The 24,025-nt window shown below is 53.9% G+C and overlaps 2 protein-coding genes across 7 annotated transcripts in view; one reads left to right on the forward strand and one right to left on the reverse strand.

Annotated features, from left to right (window-relative positions):
- The first annotated feature begins 4,183 nt into the window (after window positions 1-4,183).
- Window positions 4,184-16,863, forward strand: DYNC2I2 (dynein 2 intermediate chain 2). The gene is made up of 9 exons (XM_054584287.1): window positions 4,184-4,384; window positions 8,618-8,866; window positions 13,424-13,533; window positions 14,011-14,168; window positions 14,687-14,796; window positions 15,185-15,352; window positions 15,574-15,806; window positions 16,127-16,284; window positions 16,519-16,863. Exons 1-9 carry the CDS (start codon window positions 4,199-4,201, stop codon window positions 16,755-16,757), a joined length of 1,611 nt encoding a protein of 536 aa, XP_054440262.1. The 5' UTR covers window positions 4,184-4,198; the 3' UTR covers window positions 16,758-16,863.
- Window positions 16,859-24,025, reverse strand: part of SPTAN1 (spectrin alpha, non-erythrocytic 1) — a 57,299-nt gene continuing 50,132 nt past the window's right edge. For all 6 annotated transcript variants that reach the window (XM_054584276.1, XM_054584274.1, XM_054584273.1 and 3 more), the window contains 10 exons: window positions 23,595-23,804; window positions 22,902-23,198; window positions 22,314-22,426; window positions 21,906-21,923; window positions 19,425-19,479; window positions 18,248-18,444; window positions 18,063-18,116; window positions 17,824-17,970; window positions 17,592-17,739; window positions 16,859-17,339 (listed from right to left, as the gene is read on the reverse strand). In XM_054584276.1, the coding sequence (XP_054440251.1) occupies window positions 17,214-17,339; window positions 17,592-17,739; window positions 17,824-17,970; window positions 18,063-18,116; window positions 18,248-18,444; window positions 19,425-19,479; window positions 21,906-21,923; window positions 22,314-22,426; window positions 22,902-23,198; window positions 23,595-23,804 (1,365 nt within the window). In that variant the 3' untranslated portion in view covers window positions 16,859-17,213. The remainder of the gene's footprint in view (window positions 17,340-17,591; window positions 17,740-17,823; window positions 17,971-18,062; window positions 18,117-18,247; window positions 18,445-19,424; window positions 19,480-21,905; window positions 21,924-22,313; window positions 22,427-22,901; window positions 23,199-23,594; window positions 23,805-24,025) is intronic.

The raw sequence follows: 24,025 nt of genomic DNA on the forward strand, positions 1-24,025 counted from the left end.
GTTTCTGTGAAAGGTGAGTCGCGAGAATGCCTGACCTTTCAGGATGCTGTGGGGATTCATGTAAGGTGCTTAGCACACGGTGAAAACTCTAGGAGGTGTGTGTGAGAGGCAACCGAACTACGTTTCTCTCTGCACTGATGTTTCTCTCCATCTCTCTCTCCTCCCTCTCTTCCCCTCTCTCTAAAATTACAAAAAAGAAAGTTAAAAAAACAAAGAAGTAGAGGTAGGAAGCAGAAGCCTTCCCGGAAGGCCCTGTTGAGATTTACAAGGCGCTCTGCCCTGCCTCTAAGGCAGGAAACTGAACTTGCTGATGGCTAGGTGTTTATTCAATTAGTCTTTACTGTGTGTGCCAGGCACAGTGCTGCATGGGCTCTGGGGACAGCTGTGGTGCCCACGCTGGTGGCGCTGACCCACTGGGGCCAAGACAGGCATTACCACCTTGTTACTGAATTACGATTTTGAGGAATGATCCTGAGGAGAGAAACTCAGTCCCTTGAGAGCCATCAACAGGGGCTTGGGATCCCGTCCTTTGAGGAAGTAACACTTCCAAGGGGGCCTGAAGATCAGGAGGGCAGGGAGGAGCGGCCCAGGGGGAGGAAGGGTGCCCGGAGGCCCGAGACGGGTGGAGTTTGAGTTGCTGGCAGAGTGATCCGGGATGAGCCGGAGGGCCTGTTGCTTTGCATTGGGTCTGGCGCTACACCGCAGGGCCGCTCGCTGCCCCGCTGCCCCTCCCTCTCCTCTCCTCGCCCCGCCCCCTCCGCCGGTGAGCCTGAGTCTCCGTTTCGGCCTCCACGTTTCCCGCGCACGGGTGGCTCAAGGCTTTCCCATCTTACCCTGGCTGGTGTGTCTCGGTGGGTTGGGCGCCTGCCTGCGAACTGAAAGGTTGCTGACTTGGTTCCCAGTAAGGGCGCATGCCGGGGTTGTGAGCCAGGTCCCCAGTTGGAGGCCAGCGTCACAGACAACCAGTGGTTCTCTCCCTCTCCCCCTCGCTTCCCCTCTCTCTAAAAATAAATAAAATCTTAAAAAAAAAAAAAGATTTTTCCGTCTTAGAAATGTTTCCCCAGTTGTCTTGCCCACCCAAAGTATGTATAATATGCCCTCCAGCACAGCTAAGCATTTGTCCATCCATTCCCTCCTTCCTTTCCACATACAAGCCACATGAAACTTGAACACTAAAAAGAGAGAAAAATTACACTTGTTACCCACGGGCGACAACAATCAATATTTTGGATTTGTACTTCTAGGTTTTGTTAGAAACATACCTTGTTGGAGAGGGCATCACATTCCTTACTTCCTCCGGGAGAAAGTAAGAATGTTTCTACCAAATGATGGTTGTCCTGACTCAGAAGTCAAAGGCCACTAACACGTTAATAATCCCACTGTAACACCCAAAACTAATATAAAAGAATGTTGAAAGTAACTGTAATTGAAAAATAAAATTAGGAAAAAGAAACATTGTTATAAAAACAGGGTATATTGGTCCTGGCTGGCGTGGCTCAGTGGAGTGAGTGACCCCTTGTGAACCAAAGGGTCAGTGGGTGGTTGAATTTCCAGTCAGGGCCCAGTTGGGGGTGTACTAGAGGCAACCACACACTGCTGTTTCTCTCCCTCTCTTTCTCCCTCCCCCTCTCTCTAAAAATAAATAAATGAAAAAATCTTTAAAAAATAAAAACAGGATATACTGTATGTAAATTGCTTTTTGTTTTTAGATTTTATTTGTTTATTTTCAGAGAGGGGGAAGGGAGGGAGAAAGAGGAGGAGAAACATCAATGTGTAAGAGAAGCATCAATCAGTTGCCTCTTACACACCCCCAATCAGGGACCTGGCCCACAACCCAGGCATGTGCTCTGACTGGGAGTCAAACCCACGACCCTTCAGGTCACAGGCCAGCACTCAATCCATTGAGCCACACCCGCCAGGGCAACATTTTATTAAAACTTTAATATGCTGAAAAGATTGTGTTGCATTTAAACATCCATAAAACAATAGTGTTAATGGCCACCTGAGATTCTATACATGTGTCAGAAATACTAAACCAAGGACCTAGTATCCATTCTTTTTCAAACATTTAGTGAACACCTGTTGTGTGCCACAGCTTTGATTGGAATTTACACTAACTGTAGAATCAGTCACTCTTATCATAGTAACACTATTATAAATGATGTGCTGCTGAATATCCTAGGTGCTCAACATGTGTATGAACCTGTAATTGTTAACTCAGGAAAAAGTTCCCAGAAATGGGATATCTAGATTAAAGAGGAGGTATACTCTATGGTCAAATTACCTTCCAATTAAGATTTAACAATTTACACTCATACCTACTTCCTGCGTTTAGCTTCCCAATAACGCTCATTACTTTCTGTGCTTCCTCATTTTGTTCCTAAACCCTCTGCAGGCTGTTTTTTGTCCCCACTACTCCACTGATATTGCTAAGGGCACCAGATAGCAAAAAATGCCAATTGCAGTAACTGATCTATTTTCTGGCCTTATTTTTATGGACCTGTTTAGGGTATTTAATACTTTGGGCCTTACTGACACCCTTCTCTTCCTGAAACATTTTCTTCCTTTGGTTGGGTTAAGCAGGTCCAGTCTTACTAGCCTTATTTCACAGCTAGGAACCCACGGCCCGGAGAGGTACCAAGGCTAAGAGGACATATAGCACTGTTGGTCTGCAAATCCAGGCCTCACCCCAGCTGTGAGCTTCTTTTTGAGTGTGATTTTTGAAATCCTTGGTGATGGTTGCAAATTCTTCTAGCGTTAAGAGAGCCTCCCAGGGCGAATTTTGTCTGGTTCTTTTTTTGCAGAAAGAAATTTTTGTAGCATTTCATTTTTAGCACCCTTGTTTATCTAACCGGTCCTCAAGGCCGTGGCTGGAACAGGGTTCTAATGAGGACTCAGCCATGGAGGTGCAGAGGGGCCCCTAATTGGGTAGGTTTTCATTCCTGAAATTAGGGGTAGGAGGAAGGCAGCCCAGTGGACCTGGCCGTTGGACTCCTGCCAAGAGACTCAGATCAGGGCTTTGGGGTCAAGCAGCCGACTGTCGGCGTCATGGTCAAATGCGGACTTTACTGGGTAACTTGGCGCAGTCACTCTGACCATCAGCGCCCTCGTGCGAAGATCTATGCGTATCTATGAAGATAGCATTTGCTTCTTCATAGTGTGGTTTTGAGGGTTTAATAAAATCAACATGCAAAGTTCCGGTCTTTGCCTGACACGCAGTGCATGTGTAGCGAATAACTAGGTCTTCAGTTTCGATTTAATGACGCTGTTTCTGTAGACAACCTCGTTTGGGCCTTCCAGCTATTCAATCATACTCTGGATCCACATATGGATATTTTATTTATTGCTTTAAAAATATTTTATTTATTTTTAGAGAGATGGAAAGGGAAGGAGAGAGGGAGAGAAACATCAATGTGTGGTTGCCTCTCGGGCGCCCCCGACTGGGGACCTGGCCGGTACCCAAGGCGTCTGCCCTGACCGGGAATCAAGCCACGGACCCTTTGGTTCACAGGCTGGCGCTCAATCCACTGAGCCACACCAGCCAGGGCGGGTATTTTATTTATTCTTATTTATTGATTTATTTTTTTAGAGAGATAGGGAGAGAGAGAGAAACACTGATTTGTTGTTCCACTTATTTATGCATTCACTGCTCTGACACTTGTGGTACCCAGATGAGTAGCTGGCCAGGGCCGAATATGGATGTTTTAAATTACCATTCTATTACAGCAGAAACTGAGGATCGGAGGAAGAGCACTTGACTTCGAAGTGGCCGCCAACTGGAGCAGTGCGGTTCTTGGCGCCCCTGGGAGGACCTGGCTTACCTGGTGGTCCCAGGCCTGCAGATCTTAAAACGCGCCAGCCTGCCCGGGCCGCAGCCTCCTCTCCGGGCCTCTGCGAATGTCGCTCAGCGCCATCTTTGAGCCTGGCGCGGGTGACTCACTTCCGCATTCCCGCTCCACCCCGCCATGGGGACAGCCGCACAAGCACTAAGCGTTCCCCTTATGGGCATAGTGTATTTAAAGCTGGTCATGCTTGTAGCACCGGCTAAAAAAGAATATTTATCTCCTCTTCCCGGGTCATGCAGAAAGAGTTCTGACCAATTCAAAAATGGCATCGATAGCCTCACTCCCCCAGCCTTGCGTTCTGGAGGCGCGAGGGCGAAGGTCGCGCTGGAGTGCGCCGAAGCAGGCCCGTCTCCATGGCAACCCGTGCGCAGCCCAGGCAGCTCTGCCTGGCGGGAAGCGCGGGTCCCGCGGCGCTGGCGACCGGCAGGGCTGCGAGCGCTGAGGGGAACGGGCGGTCGGGGCCGCTGCAGGACGAGACCCTGGGCGTGGTGTCCGTGCCTTCGCAGTGGAGGGGCGTCCAGGGCACCCGCGGGGAGACGGTGAGGGCGCGGGCCTGGCTCTGGGCGACGCGGGCGGCAGGGCGAGGGGCCACGCGAGGCAGCCGGGCCAGGTTCTGGCGTCCCACCGATTTTTTTTATACTTTAATAAACAGGAACTGACCTTTGGGATACTCTCTCCCAGTTTCCTCAGTTTTTGAACAGCAACATAAAAATAATTTTTTTAAGAAACCTCTGAAGACCCTCAGCGCCATCTTTGAGTTTGGAAGGATTTTGTGTGAACTGAAGTTTTTAGGCATTTCAAACCACCTTTCGTTTTTAAAAAATGACCAGACTGCATCTTAAGATCTAGATAAGCCGGTTTTTGTGTTTTAATCGGAAGCACACAAAAAAGAGGTGCTTGGGCGAGCTGAGGGGCCGCGCTCCCGGCCCGCTCACGAGGCGCCGAGTGCAGACGGACTTGGAACTCGGGCTGCGCGCCGCCCGGAGCGGTTCCGGCGGTGCAGGGGGCCCGTCTGGGCAGTGGTTTTCAGGGGATAGAAAATGGACAAAGCATGGAATAAGTATATTACGCAATGTGTTAAAAGGTGAATGGTGGCCTGGACAAGAGAAGCAGGGGGGAGGGATTCGAAGTATGGATTGGGGAGCGAGAGGGTGAGTTGCTGGGTGGGCCGCATTGACGGGGGGACATTTAAAGAAAGACTCGGCGTGAGAGCGTTAGCCGAGTGAGTCCCGGAGCTAGAAGGGTCCAGGCAGAGCGTAGGGCAGGTGTCTCCCTTGAGGTCCGAGCAAACCTGGTGTTGTAGGAGGTGGGCGGGGCTGGAGGGGAACGCGGGCCGGGGGAGGAGGGTGCCAGGCGAGAGCAGAGGGTAAGCGGAGGCAGGTCGGGCAGGGGGGTAGCGTTTCCCAGAAGAGAAAACCGCGGCTTAGGTTGCCACGCAGGCGTGCCCGATCTGCGGCGCTCACGTTCTCACCAACACCGGTGCGGTTTCCGTGAAGTCAGGCTCTAGAGGACACGCGGTGTCTTGCCTCCAGCCAACAGTCTGTAGGTCTCAAAGCCAGGGTTTGAACTGGCTTCAAAGCGTTCCCGCTTCCCCGCGCTGCGTGGGAACCACCATTCCAGTGAAAAGTAAAGGCAGTGGATATTTGAGTTATAGGTCCTTAACAGGTAAATGTATATAATTCACTGGCCTTGAAGAAAAGTACTTGAAATACCTCCCGCTTGCTGAAGATTCAGATTTTAGAAGACTCCAGGCTGGGAACTACTGCTTCCGTGTAATATTTATTTTTTAAGAATGAGATTGAGGCTTGTCAATTTTCTTGTAGTTTTAACCTGTAGGAAAAGCTGATTTTAGGCTTTCATCTGTGAGGAGGATTCACTTGAATCAGGGTCCTAACTTACTGAGGGAGATTTTTTTAAGTTGTAAGAATGTTGCAAGGGTTGGAAGGAAGTGGTCAAGTGTTTTTCCAAAGTAACTTTTTTTTTTCTTTTTAAAAGTTATCTATGTCTCCCTGGTCAGTACACATACAAAGGCTTAACCGATGAATGCATAAACAACTGGAACAACAAATAGATGTTTCTGTCTCAAATCAATAAAAAAAACTTAAAAGTTACCTATGTCTAAAATTTAGGAAAAAATTGGATAAACAAAAAAGTGGAAATAAAAATCACCCCACAATCTCATTCCCCAGCCATTTGGTTTGTACCTGTCCCCTTTCTGTTTTTTCTCTTCTCCACATTTCTTTTTAAAAATTATATTTTATTGATGCTATTACAGTTATCCTGATTTTCCCCCTTTGTCCCCCTCTTTTTTATAAAAGTGGAATTGCATTGTGCATAACGCTTTCTCACTTAATACAGCCAAACATTCCTGCATGTCGACATGTTTTTATAATTTTATTATTTAACTAGTCCCGTATTTTTGCTGTAAAATTTTTTTTGATTTAATCTTACTGTATTTTTTCCAGTACCATTTAGTTCTTTTATACCTCCCTACCCCCTTAACCAGTCCCTTTTATGGGCTTTTAGATTTTTCCCAATTTTTCTTTTATCAATAAGCCCTAGGAGTGTTTTAGGTAAGTTTTTATGCAGTCTCTTAATTTTTTTGGAAATGTCTTTGGAAAAGTCAAACGGGGGTCTTTGCTTGGCTCGTGTAGCGGTGCGATACTGCAACGTGAGTATACGTTCCGGTGATGGTTTTTCAAATTGTATTTTAGTATTTACTGTCTTTGGCCTGACTTGGCTTTTCTTGTCATATCCCAATCTGCAGGGAGGGACAGGGCCCTGGACTTTGGTTTGAGACCCAGGTGCACAGACTCTCTAAGGGTTTGGCCCTGGACCACTCATGGGATCTCTTCTGCAAAATGTCTTGTTAGAATACTTCCTGTGGGGTGGAGAGATCGCTGCTCAAGTGTGAGAGCCCAGTGCTGTTCAGGCGGAGGGGAGTGTGGGGCTCAGTGACTAGCCCAACGGCCTCAGATAAATGCCGCCCCCCCGCTGCTGTGTCTCAAACTTGGCGGACGCCGGAATGGCCTGGAGGTTGGAAAATGTGGATGTCTGGGGCTTACTTTGAGCGATTTGTGCTTAATTAGCGCGTGGTTACAGCTGGGATTCTGGTTTCATTAAAGCTACCCAGACCATTCTAATACATAGCAAAATTTGAATACTACTGATTTAATCCACCTGCTTTCCAGCAGCGTTACCTTTCTGAAGCCCACGTCTGAACATAGTGTGGCTCTGCCCCTTTGGGACCCTCTTTCCTGCAGCTCTCCACTTGGCCAGCTCCTTGTCCTTCCCATCGCAGCTCAAATGCCATCTCCCTGAGAGGCCGCCTTTGCCATCCCACCGCAGTGGCCTCTCTAGCCGTTCCCTTCCCTTCTCCCACACCTCTGCTGCACTTAGTGCCACTGGATTTCAATGGGGTTGTGTTTGTTTGTTTACTTGTCTACCCCCAAGTCCCAGGTATGCTCCTTTGGCACAGGAATCTTGCACGTTTTGTTTTCTGCTATATCCATCGTACCCAGACAGTGCCTGGCAAGGAGATGCTTAGTAAGTGTATGTGCGCATGTATGTGTCCATACACACACACGTGTGTATAATATAAATAAACTTGTACTAGGTGCCAAATACCTTGCAAAACGCTTGGGACATAAAGATAGGACAGACAGCATTCTTATGCTGGAGGAACTCACAATTCAGTGGGAGATGGACGAGCGGAGAGTTGAATGGAATGTGAAGGGGAACACGGGGACGAGCGCTGAGCGTGTGCGCCGTGTTCTAAGGAGAGCGGCCCCTGTATGGTCCTAGTCCCTGCTCTCCCGGCTCACTGGCTGTGGCCTGGTGCCTAGCCCTGCCCCCAAGGCTTAGTAGGGGCGCATGGGGGCAGGTCTTGCCACTGCCCTGAAGGGCAGGTGTCTGATGAGTGGCTATGGGAGGAGAGCCTCTTGCAAATGACAGTAATTTCAGGGATATAGGGCCCCTCGTTTGGAAAAGATTCGTCATGATAGTAAGAAAGGCAGGTTGGCAGTTCCTCCCCTGATCTGATGTCTGTCCCTGTGCGTAGCTGAACAAGGGACAAGGAACTTGAGACAGATGGCAGGGTGGAGAAAAGGGCAGCTGGGAAGTAACCTGCTTTATACCAGTTAACTAACAGCCACAAGTGCTTCCTTTGCGCCGCTAGGGGGTGACTTGAAAGGTACGCTATGGGAGAGGGCTGTGTGCGGAGGGAGGGAGAAGCTGGGGGGTGATCTGCTGGAGGCCACAAGGTCTAAGGTGTGCGGACCAAGGTTGATGTGCTGTAGGAACTTATGTTAATTAACATGTGATAAAATTGGTTTCCTTATAGTCTTTTGTTTAAAATGGTTACATGACTCATAGCTGTCATTGTCTTCAAAAAGGGCACTCCTGAGTCCTCACCAAACCATGTCACCCTAAGTCCTGGGGCTCTGACTGGGTCACGTGGTCCTTATGATCCAATCACTGAGGCTGGGGAGCAACCCAGTGCTGTGATTGGCTAGCCAAGGTCCTGTCTTCCCCCCAACCTCATTGAAGCAGGGAAGGGCTGAGGGGTCACCTCCACCTGTGTACCACACAGATCGGGGTCCTCCAAAGAAAAATGGGCTAGTTCACGGAGGGAAGGGACAGACTGAACAAACAGAATAAGTAGCCTGAGGATAAACAGCCGCACGGTAAGCGAGCTGCCCCTGGCCGGCGATGCTGGAAGCTGGGAGCAGTCACAAGCTGGCTGGTGACCGCGACCTTTTCCTCTTCTCCAGAAGAGTTGCCAGACGGCCAGCGTTGCCACTGCCGAGGCGTCCGCGCAGACCCGGAGGCATGCAGATGCCGAGGTGCAGACCGAGGCCGCAGTGCCGGTGGACTCTCTGCCTGCGCCCGCGCACGACGGCCCTCAGCTTGCGGCCTTTCTTCGGAGGGTAGAGGCCATGGTTATCCGAGAGCTGAACAAGAACTGGCAGAGTCACGCGTTTGATGGCTTCGAGGTGAACTGGACGGAGCAGCAGGAGACGGTAGGGAGCAGGCAGGCCTGGGGTACCGCCCTCCTCTGCCTCAGGTCAAGCCTCTATCCCATTTTCAGTCCATCTTTTGCACCGCTCAAATAATACCAGTCAGAGTACCAGCCTTCACTGGGCTCTCACTCTCAAGTCAGGTGCTGAGGGCTGTTTTGCAAGAACAAGTCAGTGGGCCATCGCTGCCGGGCTTGCGGTAGCGCCGCCGTCATCTCCGGCCACAGTTGTGGCCGCGCAGACTCAGGGCTGTAGCAACTGCCAGAACAGCAGGGAGCTAGTAAGCAGCAGGGGCGGAGTTTGAACCTGGGCTGTCTGCCTCTGTCGTTCCTGCCGCCGCTGGGCTGTGTCTCCCCAGGTGCTGTGGGTGAGGACTTCCTCCGCACTGTCTCCTTTACTCGCCAGGACACCTGTATCAGTGCTGTTATGATCTCCACTTTATAGAAAAGACTCAGGGAGGTCAAGTGGCTGAGCTGGAATTTGAGCCCTGGTCTGTCTGGTTTCAGGTGACTTTAGTGCCTCCAGGTCTGTCTTTTCTCCAGGCACAGCTCAGAGCCGTCACCTCTAAACTCAGCTGTCCTGCTGGACAGACAGTGTAGCCTGTGGGATCGGGGAGCCTCTGAATGAATGAAGGGCTCTTGGCTTTTGCGCTACACTGGGCTGAGCCTCACTCTCCTCAGCTGGTTGCCTGTGGACAGGCTGCTCGCTCAGTGCTGAGTGCCTCAGACTGCAGTTATTTGTGCTCTGGTTCATACCTTTGTTTTGTTTTACTTTTTAAAAGTTTTTGGCTTATTTTTAAAGAGAGGGAAAAGGAGGGAGAATGAGGGAGAGAAACATGATATGGGAGAGAATCGGTGAATCTGTTGCCTCTCTCACCCCCAACCGAGGACCTGGCCCACAACCCAGGCACGTGCCATGACTGGGAATCGAACCATGACCTTTTGGTCCACAGGCCGGCTCCCAACCCACTGAGCCACACCAGCCAGGGATAGCCCCCTTTTAAAAATATCCTTTTTTGACTAAAAAAGCAGTACATGTTTATTACAATAAATTCAGTCATCATAGAAATACAGAACGTAAGACATGCAGTGAGGGGCACTGGTCCACAGGCCTACTGTAAAGTTTTTCCAGTGCTAGGTTGGCACAGTAGGTTCATCGCTGTGTTGTCCTTAACATGTTAAACAAAAGAAGAAAGCGCTGTTTGTGACCTTTCTGACTTACCAGAGCTTCCCGCGTCAGTTCCCATAAAGGTGCTCCGGTCTTCCCAGCACTTGCGTCGTGTCCCTCTGTACCAGCGCCATCCTTTATCGGCGTCCCAGCTGGTGGAGATGCAGGAAGCAACCGCACTTCTAGAAGTGTAGCCGCCTCCCACGGGCGAGCAGGCGGGAGGCTGGGCAGCTCTGTGGGCTGGCCATACGCCGTGCACGCCCTGACGGCCCCATGGTTTCTAGCTGATCCCAAATGTCAGGCAGAGGAGCACTTTCAAACTTTGCTGTTACATAACAGAACTGCAGTGACTCCCTGTCTTTCTTTTTCTTCTTTTGCATCAATTTCTGGTTTATTCCCCCTGTAGTGGAATTACTGTTTTGGCCCATGTGGGGTTTTTCTGTCTCCTGTTGTCAGGGCTGTGGCCTTGACACTTCCCCACTGTCCTTGGCGTTGCTGCAGTAGCCCCTGAAAGGCTGAGATGTCGCTCTTACTGAAAAGCCGCAATTTCAAAATTTTGTAAACAGCTGTGGCCCGGTGGCTCGGTTCATTGGAGCATTATCCTGAAACGCCCAGTTGGGGCACATGTGGGAGTCAACGGGTGAATGCCTGGATGGGTGGGGTGGTGGGGCGAGCTCTCTCTTTCTCTTTCACCCCCCTAAAAATCAATAACTTTAAAAAAATCTACAAACAACCTGACAACATTGCCAAGCACTCAGAAATTAGAGATAAGGAAGAGATCCCTGGTGGACCTGCCCCTGGAACTTTTGATCTCTCTGCTGTGTCATTTCCTTCCCGTTATTTTCCACATGCGTGTTGTTGACAGCTGAGTCACCGTGACCAATCTTAGGGTCTTTTCTGGTCAGAGGCAAAGCCTGGTCTGTGCCGGCAAACACACACCTACACAGCGAAGGCGTAGGGTAGCCCCGTTATCCCCTAATTCTCTCCCTTTGTACTGTCACTTAGATTGGTTGTATAATCATTGCAGTTATAGTGTTGTGATAAATGACTTACTGTGTATACAGTAGTCCCCCTTATCCTTGCGGGATATGTTCTAAGACCCCCCAGTGGGTGCCTGAAACTGTAGATAGTATTGAACCCTATGCAGCAGGTCCTGGAATAACATTTTACTCAAGTCATTTCATTACAACGTCGATGAGATGCCTAGGAACTCAACTCTTGTTTATGTCAATTAGTCTGTGATAAAGTTGCAGAACCTATTGATGACATTAGGTTACTGTATATACTGTTTTTTTCTATATACACATTCCAATGATAAAGTTTAGTGTATAAATTAGGCACAATAAGGAATCAGCAGTAACAATAATAAAATGGAATAATTCTAGCAATCCACTGTAGTAAAAGCTATGCCAACGTGGCATTGTTAAGTAAAACAAGGGTTGCTGGAACACCAGCACTATGGTCCGGTGACGGTCCATCTGATAGGATGGCCACCGAGTGGCTGACAGGTGCGGAGTGTGCACAGTGTGGAGAAGCTGGACAAGGGACAGTCCACGTCCCGGGCAGCACGGAGCGGGTTGGCAAGAGAGTCCATCACGCTGCTTAGATCAGCATGCAACTTAAAGCTTAGAAATTGTTTATTTCTGGAATTTTCCATTTAATATTTTTCAGTCCATGGTTGATCATGGGTAACAAACTGTGGAAAGTGAAACCGCAGATAAGGGGGGGACTCCTGTAGTTTTATTTTTAACGTAAACTTTTATTAACTATAACATAAGAACATGCATAAATCACCAGTGTTCAAGTCCATGACTTTTATTTTTTTAAAAATCCTTATCCAAGGACATGTTTACTGATTTTAGAGAGAGAGGAAGGGAGAGAAAGAAACATCAATGTGAGAGAGAAACATTGAGAGGTTGCCTCGTGTATGCGCCCTGATTGGGGACCGAACCCACAGCTTAGGCATGTGCCCTTTCGGGGGTCAGTCCCTTAAGCTTCTGGCATACGGGATGGTGCTCCAGCCAACTGAGCCACCTGGCTAGGGCAGGTCCATGACTCTTCGCAAAGTGAAAACATTGGTGGAACCAGAACTCAGATCAAGAAACTGAATTTTACCGAACCGCAAACATTTTCTTATGCCCTGTCTGCTTCCTACTTCACTGTATAGTTTTGTTTCAAAATAACAGACTTATTGAGCTATCATTTATATTCCATATAATTCACCCATGTAAAGTGTACAGTTCAGTGGGTTCTAATATATTCCCAGGCTTGTATAACCATTGCCACTGTCATTTTTAGAACACTTTCATGACCTCCAGGAAACCCCATACCCACTAAGCAGTCACTCCTCATTTCTGCCTGATCCCTGGCAACTACTAATCTATTTCCTCTCTCTGTCGATTCTTCTATTCTGAACATTTCATATACATGGAATTCAGGAGAAGCGGTCTTTTGTGATTGGCCTCTGCTGCTGACCAGAATGTTGTCAAAGGTCATCGTGGTGCAGTGCCTGCTGGTGCTGCATTCCTTGTCTGGCCAAATGACAGTCACCATAGGGATAGATTTCCTTTGTCCAGCAGCTGATGGATATTTTGGCTGTAATGAATAATGCTGTGGACATTTGTGTGTAAGTTTTTGTGTAAACACGTTTTCAGTTTTCTTTGGTAGCCACCTAGGATTGCAACTTCTGGGGCATATGTAGCTCCATGCTAACATTTTGATGAAGCGCCAGATGGCTCGCCTCAGCGGCTTCCTCGCTCTGCGTTCCCATAGCAGTGTGTAAGGCTCCTGCCGCGTGGCGCTTCCAGATCCTGGAGTCTTTCCATCGGACAATTTCTTTATATGGGGCCTTGAAGTCAAGAATTGTGAAACTTTTCATAGGAGTTTGCTCCGTGGTGCAGATCCCACTCCGGGCAGTTCTTGCCAAGTCCTCTCTGTGGCCGGCATCACCAGCCCTCCCCTTTGCTCTCCTGCTATGGGCTGAGAGGCAAGAAGCCAGAGCTTTAAAAAAAACTTACCATTTTAACCATTTTTAGGTGTCCAGTCCTGTGGCATTGAGTACATTCACTTCGTTGTGCAAACATCGCCACCATCCAGCTCCAGAAGCCAAAGCTTTTGAAATTGTGTGTAGAACAGACGTGAGAACAGTGTCCAGCTCTGATCCTGGGCCTGGCGTCGGTCTCAGTTGGCCAGGCCCTCCCTCCGGGGTCCTGGAAGTGTCATGTTAGGAGAGCTGTCAAGATGAAGGCCCACGCTGCACAGTGTGCGGGGGCCTCAGACAGCTTTGAGAGCTTGCCGAGGCCCATGCCCATGAGTGGTTTTTGTTAGGTTGCATTAAGGCCATCTGCTGGGTGGCCTTCAGCATCAGGGTTGGGGATGCTCTGTCTCTTGCAGGTGACCTGCCTGCACACCCTGGGCTACCCCCCTGCCCAAGGGCAGGGACTGCATGTGACCAGTGTCTCCTGGAACAGCACGGGCTCTGTGGTGGCCTGTGCCTACGGCCGGTGAGTGGCAGCAAGGGCGGCTGAGGGGCAGTGGGAGGCCCTCGGGCTCACACGTGAGCCTCTGTCTGCCTGTCTGCAGAGGGATGGCTCAGGGCTCGGTCATCCTGGGAGTCTTCTCCAGGCTGCGCGGGCAGCGGGCTGGCAGGGGAGGGAGGGGCCAAGAGCCCAGGACTCACAGTGCCCACCGGCCAGGCCTGCGCAGTGAGCCGTGGGCCTGCCTCGCCTTCTCCTTGAGTGCTTTCCTCCACGCCACCATTGTGTGCACCCACCCTGGGTTCCTGGGAACCATTTTCCAGAGAAGGCCATGTCCTCGGGGTGCCATGGAGGAGCCTGTGCCACTTTGATACTAAGTACAGTGTCTGGGTATGATGGGGACACAGGCCAGTCTGTTTGCGGGTAATGAGGGGCGGGGGCAGGGTGCGGTGGGATGAAGCGCCGGCCTAGGGGCAGAGCCAGCTCAGGCGTGCCCGTGTGCAGGCTGGACGATGGGGACTGGAGCACACTGAAGTCCTTCGTGTGTGCCTGGAACCTGGACCGGCGAGGCCTGAACCCCCAGCAGCCGTCAGTGGTGGTGGAGGTGCCCAGTGCCGTCATGTGCCTGGCCTTCCACCCCACGCAGCCCTCCCACATTGCCGGTGAGCGACCCAGCCTGCCTCGCGTCTGCTTCCTGCCCTGCAGAGGGTGGCCAAAGGGGAGCTCTCCATCGGGCCCCCAGTCCCTGGGCATGGCCTGGGCAGAACCAGCGGGGGACAGAGACCACAGGGGACCCTGTGCTCAGGCGAGGATGCTGAGTGGGCCTGTGCCGGGCGCGCAGCTCAGGAGGCGGCCGCCAGCCCTCAGCCAAGCCCTGAGGGCGTGTGGGCTGTGCAGGGGTGCAGCCTGGTCAGGACAAGGGCAGGGCGGAGCTGCACCTTGGGGGGCTATCATTGGTGATAGGAGCCACACATCGGGAAAGAGGTCGTCCTGTAGGGCATGGCGCTGCTGGGCAGCAGGAGGGGCTTCTTGGGGCGGAGCAGGGCTTGTCCTCCTCAGGACCATTTTCGGGGCAGTGGCTCCACATCCTCGCTCAGCGGGCAGGAGGGGTGGGTGCCTGGCCAGGAAGCTGGGCGGCTGGGCACCGGTCAGCTCCAGCCTGGCCGGCTTGGCCCCGCAGGTGGGCTGTACAGTGGCGAGGTGCTGGTGTGGGACACGAGCCGTCCTGAGGACCCACTGCTCTGGCGTACGGGCCTGACGGACGACACACACACGGACCCCGTGTACCAGGTCAGAGCAGCGGGCTTTCGGGAGGGTCATGGAACACCGGCCCCTTCTCTCTGAGCGGGGCCTTGCTGCCGTGGGCCTGCTTCTCAAGGCAGAGCAGGAGAGAGGGTGCCCGCTTGGCACAACCACAGGAGGTCACCAGGGAGCTGGCAGCTGGACAGCTGCCTTCGGCATTCCTGGAGCTCCCAGGGCATGAGTCACGCCCCCGTCCCTGGGAGGAGCCACCCCAAGGGCCATTCCCAGCCTCCCAGCTGTCCTGGCTTTCTGCTAGGACTAGGGGACGGACCTCGGAACCCCGTGCCTGCCCCTGGCTGGGGAGGGAGGTGGGGATGCCGAAGGGTGGGGGCAGGCATCCTTTTCTTGACCTCGTTCCCACACTCTGTCGACCCAGGTGGTCTGGCTGCCCGAGCCCCGCCACAGCCACCGCTTCCGGGTGCTGAGCGTGGCCACCGACGGGAAGGTGCTGCTCTGGCAGGGGGCCGGGCCGGGCCGGCTGCAGCTCACAGACGGCTTCGCCCTGGTCGTGCAGCAGCTGCCACGGAACACCAAGCTGAAGAAGGTACCGGGGGGCTGAGGCTGCCACCCCTGGGAATGGCCCCAAAGGCAGCTCTGGCCTGTGGGACCTCCTGAGCCGGTGGCACTGGGGGCAGTTTGGGGCGGGCACTGGCACCAGTGCCACCCGCTGCGCTGAGATGTGCTGCATGGCCTCTGTGGGCCTAGGCTCCTTTGGGACACTCACCGGCTTCCCTCAGCTCTGCCCTGCCGTCCGTTCCTCTGCAGCCGCACCGGGGGGAGACCGAGGTGGGAACCACGGCGGTGGCTTTCTCCAGCTTTGACCCCAGCCTTTTCGTTCTGGGCACGGAAGGTGGCTTCCCACTCAAATGTTCCCTGGCAGCAGAAGACGCCGCTCTCACGCGAACACCCAGCTCTGTGCCCCTGCGGGCACCGGCCCAGTTCACCTTCTCTCCCCATGGTGGTCCCATCTACTCTCTGAGCTGTTCCCCCTTCCACAGGTAGGCAACACCTGGCCTGGGGATCGTCCTACATCTGCCACAGGGCCTCTAGCACAGGGCGGGTGAGGGAGTCCCGCCAGGCTTCTCTGAAGAGCTGCTTAAAGGACCAGGAGTCCTGCCTGGGCCTGGGCCTGCCGCGTTTGAGCTCTGGGGGTTGGCTGCAGGGTATCAGACCCTCTCTAACGAGGACTGCCAGTCTGTGGGGTTCAGGGAGGACTTCCAGGAGCCTGAGGGCCTAGGAGTCCAGCAGGAAGGCTCCAGCCATGCTTGGACATCCAGCACTCAGCCCGGCTTGGCTTTCTGCCCTTCCTTCTGTGCAGGAACCTCTTCCTGAGCGCAGGGACCGATGGGCATGTGCACCTGCACTCCATGCTGCAGGCCCAGCCCCTGACCTCCCTGCAGCTGTCTCACAAGTACCTGTTTGCTGTGCGCTGGTCCCCTGTGCGTCCCTTGGTGTTTGCAGCAGCTTCTGGTGAAGGTAGGAAGTGGGGTGCCAGGCTTAGCTCCATTTGGGTGACATGGGCCCAGCCTGTCCTGCACTTCAGCGATGGGGATAAACTGCACGTGGGCAACACCTCCCCTTATGTGGGACGGAGCTGAACTGGGCTGCATTCTTCTTTTGAGCTGTAGCCTCTGGAGTTTGCCTTCCAGGGTGTGCAGGGAACTTCTGATGCAGCTCCAGGCCTCTCACCCCACCAATCTCTCCATGAAGGTGATGTGCAGCTGTTTGATCTCCAGAAAAGCTCCCAGAAACCCACAGTTTCAGTCAGGCAAACCCAGGATGAGAGCCCCGTCTACTGTCTTGAATTTAATCACCACCAAACTCAGCTGCTGGCTGCTGGCGACGCCAAGGGCACGGTGAAGGTTTGGCAGCTGAGCACCGAGTTCACTGAACAAGGGCCCCGGGAAACAGAGGACTTGGAGCAGCTGGCAGTGGACGTGGCCACCTGAGGACGACAAAACCGCGGCAGGGAGTGTCGCTAAATACAGAGGCAGGTGGGGTGAGGCTGGACCTGTGCCGTGTACTTCTGGTGGAGCTCAATGAAGACAAGTTTTTGGAGGAGTTGAGTCATTTATTTCTTTTACATGAAAACAAAATTTGGGGGGCGGGGGAGGGGTGGGGAGAACAAGAGGAAACTAGCCAACTGCTTAGATTTTTCTGAAGTCGGAATGGAGCAGCTGGCTTCAGGACAGGAAGCTGGGTCCCCATGGCGACTGACTGGGCCAGAAGCAGTTTATTGAAGCACCATTTTCTACTAAGTTTTATCCCAAGCTAAGCAGATTTAAGGTTACATTGGAAAGTAACACTGTCTGGAATATTTTTCTTAAGAGCACAGAGATGAGTTGACATGCAGCAAGGCAACGGCAGGGCAAGCAGCGCGGGCCAGGCTAACCTAGGAGCAGGGATCAATTCACAAAGAGTGAGCGGGTAAACTCAACATAATCGAAAGCTGTGGGGAGTTCGCGGCCCTTGCCGTCCACGTAGGGCTTCATGTGGGAGACGCAGTAGTCGGCTTGTTCCCGAGTCAGGTTCTAGAGGGAAGACACCACCTGTCAGCCATGCTGAAGCCGCGGGTTGGACAGACTTCAAAAATGTTAATGCCCGAGCTTCAGGAAGACCTATGCCCAGAGCCCAAAGCCAGTTCAGCGGGCTGATAGACTCTGGCCTGGACTGAGATCCCCTGGTAAGTGGGGGTGAAACACCTGTTCCGGCAGCCCTCGGCTTTACTTTCACAGGGCCCCTCAATCCCCTCCTCCCCAGGGCAGGGGCGGGGAGTCCCAGACCTGGTACAGCTCCTCCTTGGTCACGTAAGGCTTCCCCTCAGAGCTCAGGGCACGGAAGGCGCTCTCGATCTCCTCGCTGGACTTGACGTTCTCCGTCTCACGGCTGATCATAAAAGCCATGTATTCTTGCAGGGAGACATGGCCGTCCCTGGGGAGGGACAAGTGCAGTGAGCAGGAGCAGGCAGCACATGCCTTGGGCAGAGCCGTGCCCACTACCTGCCCCCAGGCTCACCGGTTTGGATCCACAGTGTCCAGAATCGCCTCGAACTCAGGGTCGGGTTCTCCTTCCTCCACCATGGGCAGATCATAGCCCAGGGAACGGAGGCAGGATTTGAACTCCTGGTGGTTCAGGCGGCCAGATTTGTCCTTGTCAAAGTGTCTGCAGCACAAAGGGGAGGGCAGCTCAGCACACAGGCCCTGCCACTGAGCCTGTCCCTACCCCCACCTAGGGAAGGCGCGCGGTGTACTCACTTAAACATCATGCTGAACTCTTTGAGGGCCTCCTCGGTCACCCCTGTTGTATTCCTGTAAGAAAGGAAATTAGGGACTGAGTCCCCCACCCCACACAGCAGCAACCTAACTGCCAGACGCCGGGTGACCTATGGTCTGGTGGTGAGACTGTCCTTCCCACAGCCCTCGGTACCGGTTGCAGGTACCTGGCTTGGATCTGCTGCTCCAGGTTGTGCTGCATGCGCATGCCCAGCTGGTCGAGCTGGTCCCACTGCTGGGCCAGGCCCACCGTGCTGTGCTCTGTGTACTTGTTGTCCAGGATCAGGGCTTCCTCCATGGCTGCCCCTAGGTCCTCAATCTTCTTCAGCTGACTTCTCATGGCTCGAATCTCCTGGTGCTTGCGCTGCAGTGGCGGGGGAGCAAAGATGTATGGGACGGGCTCTCGCCTAGGTCACCAGGCCCAAGAGGCCTGACTAACAGCCCTGGCCCTCCCAGCCTGAGACCAGCAGGGCTGTCTGCAATGGGAAAGGTGGGCTGGGGTGAGGCTAGAATCCCACAGCCTCAGAAAAGGGAAAGACTTCAAGGGGAGTGTCACAAGGAAGTGGGCAGATCTGCCTGGGTAACCGCTGGGTTGGCCAAAAAGTATTCAGTTTTTTTCTGAAAAGTAAAAGGCACGTTTTTCATTTTCACCAATTTTATTGATTTTGGTATTGTAAGTACGTTGGCTACCGCCTGCGTAGTATAACACTGATGGTTCTCAAATAATGTCTCAGTTTGATCGTTATCAACTTCAACTGTTCTACCCAACTATGGAGCATTATCCAGCAAGACACCTCAAGCATGAAATTTCGCAAACCACTTTTGACACATTTGATCAGTTACAGCACCTTCTCGATATACTGCACGCGACTTTTTTGCATTTCAGTTGCATTTCTACCTCTTGATATAAGAAAGCATAATGCTGAAAACATTGCATATTTTCTTCCCTCTTCAATGTTAAAATGGCTACACAAAAATTCACCAATTTTGATTTTTTTTAAAAAAGGCACACTGATAGGACAACTATCATAATACAATCTAACAAAATTGTCTCAAATGAAATTAAAGACAACTACGCGCTACTAGAGCCAGTGTACGTAAAAAGCCAAACCTTTTGGCCAACCCAATACATATGAAGGACAAGAAAAGCCTTTTCCTCTTTAAGCGGGGCTCAAGGTAGCAATCGTCAAAGCATGTCCTTAGTATGATAGGGACCCAGGCTACTTTAAGCCCAGGGGAAAAGGAGTATCCAGCCCACCTCACGCCTGGCTTTGAGCCAGGCAGGCCTGCTGGGGTGGACGGGTGGAGAGTCTCAGCTGGGCCAGGAGCCCAGGGGGCACTTACTTTGGTAGCTTCAAGCTGGGATTCGAGGGTCCCGGATTCTTCCACCATGCAGGACCTAAACACAAAACACGGAAGCATGGTGAGCAAGGGGGACCTGGGAGCTGGAAGTGAACTGTCCTTAGAGAAAACAGTGCCTGCAGTCTCCAGTTCCTTGTACGAGGGAAATTAAACCTGTCGACTACTGGCCAACGTTTCCTAAGCGGCCCAGGGAGCAGGGTCGGTGGCCATTTCCTGTCCAGAGATGGGAAGCAGCCGCTCCACGGGGCGGGCCGCCTTCCTGGGCTGACCGATGGGCCAGGGCTGAGCCCCGACCAGCCTGCTCCCAGGCCAGGGCCCTTCGTCAGGTGGCCCCTCAGGCCCGGCCCGGCGGTGACATGGTGACTGACCCAAGTTAGGCCCTTGAGGGGCACCTTGGGAACCGACTTTAAAGGAGCAGAGAAGGGCTGCAGGCCTGCCTGACAGTGCACCCCTGTGCCGCCATGGGTCAGGGGGTGGGCTGACAAGCTGACAGCCTCCCCCAGAAACCTCTGGAGCCTCATGCAGGTTCCTGAGGAGGGGAGCCCCATTTTAGGGGGATCAGACCCCTGAGATACGGAGACTGGGTAGCTAAGAGATGACGACCAGACCTGAGGTTTAAAATGGTTCTAGTTCTGCCTAAAGGAGGGAGGTGGCCGTGACTAAGCCTCAGATTCAGCTCCCAAGACCTAGACACAGCACCAGAAGCTCCTTCCAAGCCTTGTTCTGAAAAGCAAGGGGCTGAGGAGCCTCCGTCTTCCCATTAACACAGTGCAAGGTCCCAGGAGGCTTCCAGTGAACAAAGACGACAATCGTGTTGGGGGGACGTGCAGGGGCAAGTCACACTGTGCGCATGTCCTTGGTGGGGTTTTAGCTCCGCCTCCCCAGTACCCACATTTGACCCAACCTACCCTTTTAACACCCAGCGACCAGAGTTAGCTCTGAAATCTCCCCAAGTCCAAAGTGTCTAGCAAAAAGCAAGGCACCAGGCTTCCTCCTACCCCAGCAGCTCAGACTTGCGGTCATGCCATGTTCCCCCGGGCAAAGCACACCCCCGGGGCCTGGGGGCGGGAGGCTGGGTGCTGCTGCAGGGGGAGGAGGACAGACCCCTCTGTCCCAAGCGGCCGAGGGCAGTGGGTTAGTCAGAAAGCAGAGCCGCCTGGGGTGGTGCATTGGTAAAACCAGTGAGATAAGGAGAGAAATAAGAGGAGAAAAACCTTCCAGACAGATCATCCCCAACTTCATACTGATAGACACGAATGACCCGACGATAGGCTATGCTATTCAAAGAGAAGAAACCAAATGAATACACCGAAGGAAGGGGGAGGAGAGGCATACCGAGACAGACACGCCACAGGCCCGAGCAGCAGCGCACAGGCAGGGCGACCTGGCGCCCAGGCGGGACCCAGGGGAGGGCGGGCTGAGGGCCAGCCTGGGAGGGCAGGCAGCCGTGGGGCAGTGCACATGGGCTGGGCAGGACAGGACAGGGCAGGAGGAGCCACACGGTAAGGGGAGCATGGCACCTTACAGAGACAGGACCGAGACCAGCAGACACAGCCACGGGGCCCAGGGGCACGGCAGACACCCGGGTGGCTCACAAGCTGGAAACCGGGATCCCTTGATCCTGACCCATCCTGCCGCCAGCATGTGGGGACGGACCCGTATGTGCTTCTCTCCCGCTCTGCTCGACTCACCTGCGGCAGACCCTCGGGAGGACTAGTCTAAAACACTGTGGTCCTACCAGTCGTGGCCCCGAGAATGGGCCTGGAGGAGAATGTAAAGGTGGCCAACCAGGCAGAAGAAGGGGGAGCAACGGGGGAGGGGTCCCTGCTAGGACTGGGTGGGATGACCCTGTTCCTCTTGGGCTCCTCCCAGGCCCTATCACTTAGAAACACTGGGCACTTATGCCTCCATTAGGGTAAGTGACGCCTGTCCCTCCCCCGACCCTGAGGAAACGGGGGTTGCTGGGGAAGGGGTCAGTGCACTGCTGGGGCCTTACTGAACCAGCCTGAGGCCCTAAACACTGTTAACTTGCTTTATGCTCACGGCCTCCTAAGGATTAAATACAGTCCCACCGGCCACATGAGGAGGAGAGGCATAAGAGGCGGCCAGTGCCGTCCTGTGGCTGACCCAGCGTGGGGGTTCCCAGAGGCTTGGCTTTAGCTCTGACCTCCCAGCTTGGTCACATTCCCCACCTGAGCACCCCTGGGGTCAGAACAGGACAGGAGTACCTCTCCTCCCCAGACCGCAAGCTGTCAGGGCGGGGCTGTGGGGCAAGGCACACCCTCCTTGTAAGGTGACAGGGACAGGGCGGGGGCAGTGGAGCCTGCCCTGGGCTGGGAGGGGCAGGAAGGCCCATCCTGGGATCCTCTGCAAGCCAGGCCACATGGGGGCAGGGGGCAGAGGGACAAGCACACGGGACAGCACCACACCACAAGCCCAGAGAAAGAAGAAGACAATATTAACCCATCGAGGAGGTACGTTCTGCGGAGGTGGAATCCAAGCAGCCACAAGACAAGGTGGTGTCCGGACAGCGGTGGTCAGGAGGTGGGGAACAGAGAGAGCCACGAGGAAGAAAAGAAAAACCAACAACATCAGTGCCCACCCTGCACTCAACCCACCATGGTCTGCCACTGAGTCGGTGCTCAGCGCTGACCAGGGGCCATGCATGTTCCCACCCAACTGGGCAAAGTCCCTCCAGGAACAGTTCTAACGCTGTGCAGCCCTCCAGCTCCCGTGCTCCTACTCTCTTCCTGAGTGCCCGGGATGCCTCCTGCTTTCATGCAAAGTTCCCCAAGCCCTGGGGCCAGAGGCCTGGGCACGCAGCCTCAGGCCCAGAGCGCTCCCAGGGCCAAGCGGGCCGCAGGGCTGCACCTGGTCTCCTGGATCCACTGGTGGAAGGCGTTGGCGTGCTGCGCAAACTCCTGCCGCAGCTTGTCATTCTCCTCCTGCCGGCGCTGCTCCTTCTGCAGCTCCAGCTCCCTCTCCTAAGGACCAAAGGGGAGCAAAGGCCTCGTCACCCCGGCTCCTCCTGAACAGACAGGCCCAGGACGGAAAGACTGCCCCCAGGAATGGATGGACCAGCTGCCTTAACGTTTGAGAGGAGTAGGAAGTTGTTTTCTAAATGCTGAACACAAACTACTGCTGTGGGGGTCAGGGAGACTGGGTGTCAACCTCAACCCAAAGGCAGCAGGGAGGAGTCGGGGAGACGTTCAGGGAGCTCAGAGCACTCAGCCACCTCTGGCTGCTCGAGCCCCCCGGCCTGGGAACTCTGGCAAGACGTGCACAGAAGTGACTGATGACAGGCAACGGGGGCTGCCTGACTGACACACACCGTCACTTCTGAGAACGAAGCCCCGCTTCCTCCGCCCGAGCCTCACTGCTTTCCTGCCGGAAGGGGTTTCTCTGACCAGGTCCCGGGACACAGCCCGGCAGGCGAGCAGAGAGCAGTGGGAAGGGCACCTTGATGATCTTCTGCAGGTTCCTCCAGGTCTCCTCCAAGGCCTCCATGGTGAACCAGGTGTAGGGGTTGGAGGCCACGCGGAAGCTCTTGATCTGGCGGTCCAGCTCGGCCAGCTGGTTGAAGTCAGCCTGGGCTGAGCTGAGGGAGGAGCGGAAGGCGTCGTGGGCCTCACGCAAGGCTTTGATTTCTTCCAGGGAGTTGCAGCGCACAGGGTCTGTCAAATCCTCCTCTGCGTTTTCAAACCAGCTGTTGAAGGCAGAAGCCTTTTTGGCAAAGGTCAGGAAGAGGTCCTCCACCTGGAAGCAGAGGAGACAGAGCTGTGACAGCTCCCAGGCGGGACGCGCTGGGCAGGGCGAGCAGCGGGTGCTGGGCAGGAAAGGCTCCGCGGCACCAGGGCTGAGATGGCCGTGGCCGGCTTGGCTCCCCTCTCCCACCTCCTCCACCAGGAAGTCCTCCGTCTGTCTTCCTTGCCACCCTTCCCCCTGGGTATGTGTGAATTCAGTCTGTCCTGGGGGTTTCTGAATGGCAATCTCATGAAAGCAAGGGTGCCACTGCCCTGGAGGAAGGCGACCCCACACTCCTGTGCAGGAGCCATGGGCCAGGCTGACGGCGCGGAGCAGCACACAGGAGGTGGGCTCGCCTGCCCCAGCCACTGGGCCAGTTGAGCTTCGCCTGGCACGGCCTGCCTTTACCTTGCGGAAGTGACTCTGAGCCTCCAGCAGCTTCTTTTTCCGGGTGGCCGAGTTGGCCAAAAGCTGGCTCCATCTCTTCATGAGGGAGGCGTGTCGGGCCTCGATGGCCTTTGACTGGATGTGCTTTGCGGCCAGCAGCTGGTCTTTGAGGGCGGTGATGTTGGCGATGCCCTCCTGCTGGAAGGCCTGCAGGCCAGCGTCAAAGGTTTCCTGGAACGGGAGCCATGAATTACTCTGCAGTGACTGCGACAAGACTCGAACTTGCTGGTTCTGGTGCCTCGGCCAGACAGCCTGACATCCCCATCCTGTCCTGCCACTAGGTCACACCTGCCCTTGTCCCTGCGACTGCAGACCACAACAGCAGCATCGTCCCAGTGCCCCCCCGCCCCCGGCAGCCTGAGGTCAGACAGGGGGGTAGGCCGACGGCGTGT

Source organism: Pteronotus mesoamericanus, unplaced genomic scaffold (assembly GCF_021234165.1).
Source record: "Pteronotus mesoamericanus isolate MK-2021 breed Mesoamerican mustached bat unplaced genomic scaffold, CSHL_Meso_final contig_78, whole genome shotgun sequence".
Classification (NCBI taxonomy): domain Eukaryota; kingdom Metazoa; phylum Chordata; class Mammalia; order Chiroptera; family Mormoopidae; genus Pteronotus; species Pteronotus mesoamericanus.

What these genes read in the sequence shown, in the direction of transcription:
- DYNC2I2 (XM_054584287.1), top strand. Translation starts at nt 4,199, where the DNA reads ATGGCAACCCGTGCGCAGCCCAGGCAGCTCTGCCTGGCGGGAAGCGCG. An exon ending in AGGGCACCCGCGGGGAGACG is followed by an intron (nt 4,385 to 8,617) that starts GTGAGGGCGCGG and finishes CCTCTTCTCCAG; the next exon opens with AAGAGTTGCCAGACGGCCAG. An exon ending in GCAGCCCTCCCACATTGCCG is followed by an intron (nt 14,169 to 14,686) that starts GTGAGCGACCCA and finishes TTGGCCCCGCAG; the next exon opens with GTGGGCTGTACAGTGGCGAG.